Here is a 1025-nt window from a genome sequence, read left to right on the forward strand (position 1 = left end):
AGGAGACCGGGTCCATCAGGCCTGGGGCCATCGGTGGCAGCAAGCCCAGAGTGAGTGTCTCTGCTGCAGAGCTGACAGTCAGCCTTCCCAAAGGCTGGGGGATCCTGGCTGTGGCCCCCTTCACTACCCTGTGTCATCCAGTAACACGGGGTGACTGTAGATTTCCTATGGAAAATACAGTGGGGGAATGTCCCCATCCCTAGATATCCACCCCCCGCCCCGCATTGTCTGCATTTCTCAGGGATGGGGATAACTGAGGTCCAGGTTGTCCAAAACGTCAAGGTCAGTGAGTTATTCTCAGGGCTGTCCCTACATCTATCTTGATCCCCTATCACCATTCCAGACCAGGGAAAATCTCCCCTCAGTCTTGCCTGAAACAGTGAGGAGGGGGATCCTGGAGGTCCTAATTAGGTTTCTATTTTATTACCTGTCACTACCCTGTCCCCCCCTACCCACACCGGCTGCCTTCCAGGAAGCCAGGAACAGGCTTTTTGAAAGGATAAAGCCAATCTCGGAAGGGGGGACTTGGTGACCAGAGCCACCAGCTTGTCCTGGGGCTCTTGGGAGGTTAATATTAAAATATCTCCCTCCCCCACCCCATCTTTCCACTCCTACTCTGCCACCTCCACCCCTGAAGCAGGTGGCGACTCCGGATGTGGAGAAAAAGATCGAGGAGTACAAGAGGGAGAACCCCGGCATGTTCAGCTGGGAGATCCGAGACCGGCTGCTGAAGGACGGGCACTGCGACCGCAGCACCGTGCCCTCAGGTGAGAAGGCAGCTGAGCCAGCAGAGCTTGCCCGAGTCCCGCCAGGGCTCCGGGCGTGGGGGGCTGGACGCGGGAGAAGAGGGGAGGTGAGGGGTGGCGGGGAACGCAGAGAAAAGTTGGGAGGAAAAGGCAGCAAGAGCACAGGAGAGAATCAAAACCGAAAGGAGGATGGAAGGAGGGAAGAAGGAAAGAAAAGAGATGAAATGAAGGGAAATCAAAGGGAGTGGAGAGATGGAAGGAAGAAGGGGCGGGGGAAGG

General features: G+C 56.6%; 1 protein-coding gene across 1 annotated transcript in view; it reads left to right on the top strand.

Annotated features, from left to right (window-relative positions):
• PAX7 (paired box 7) overlaps positions 1-1025 on the top strand; it is a 143682-nt gene that overhangs the window by 51949 nt on the left and 90708 nt on the right. Inside the window, exon 6 of the mRNA XM_023523049.1 lies at positions 641-767. Within this exon, the coding sequence (XP_023378817.1) occupies positions 641-767 (127 nt within the window). The remainder of the gene's footprint in view (positions 1-640; positions 768-1025) is intronic.

Source organism: Pteropus vampyrus, unplaced genomic scaffold (genome assembly GCF_000151845.1).
Source record: "Pteropus vampyrus isolate Shadow unplaced genomic scaffold, Pvam_2.0 Scaffold374, whole genome shotgun sequence".
NCBI lineage: Eukaryota > Metazoa > Chordata > Mammalia > Chiroptera > Pteropodidae > Pteropus > Pteropus vampyrus.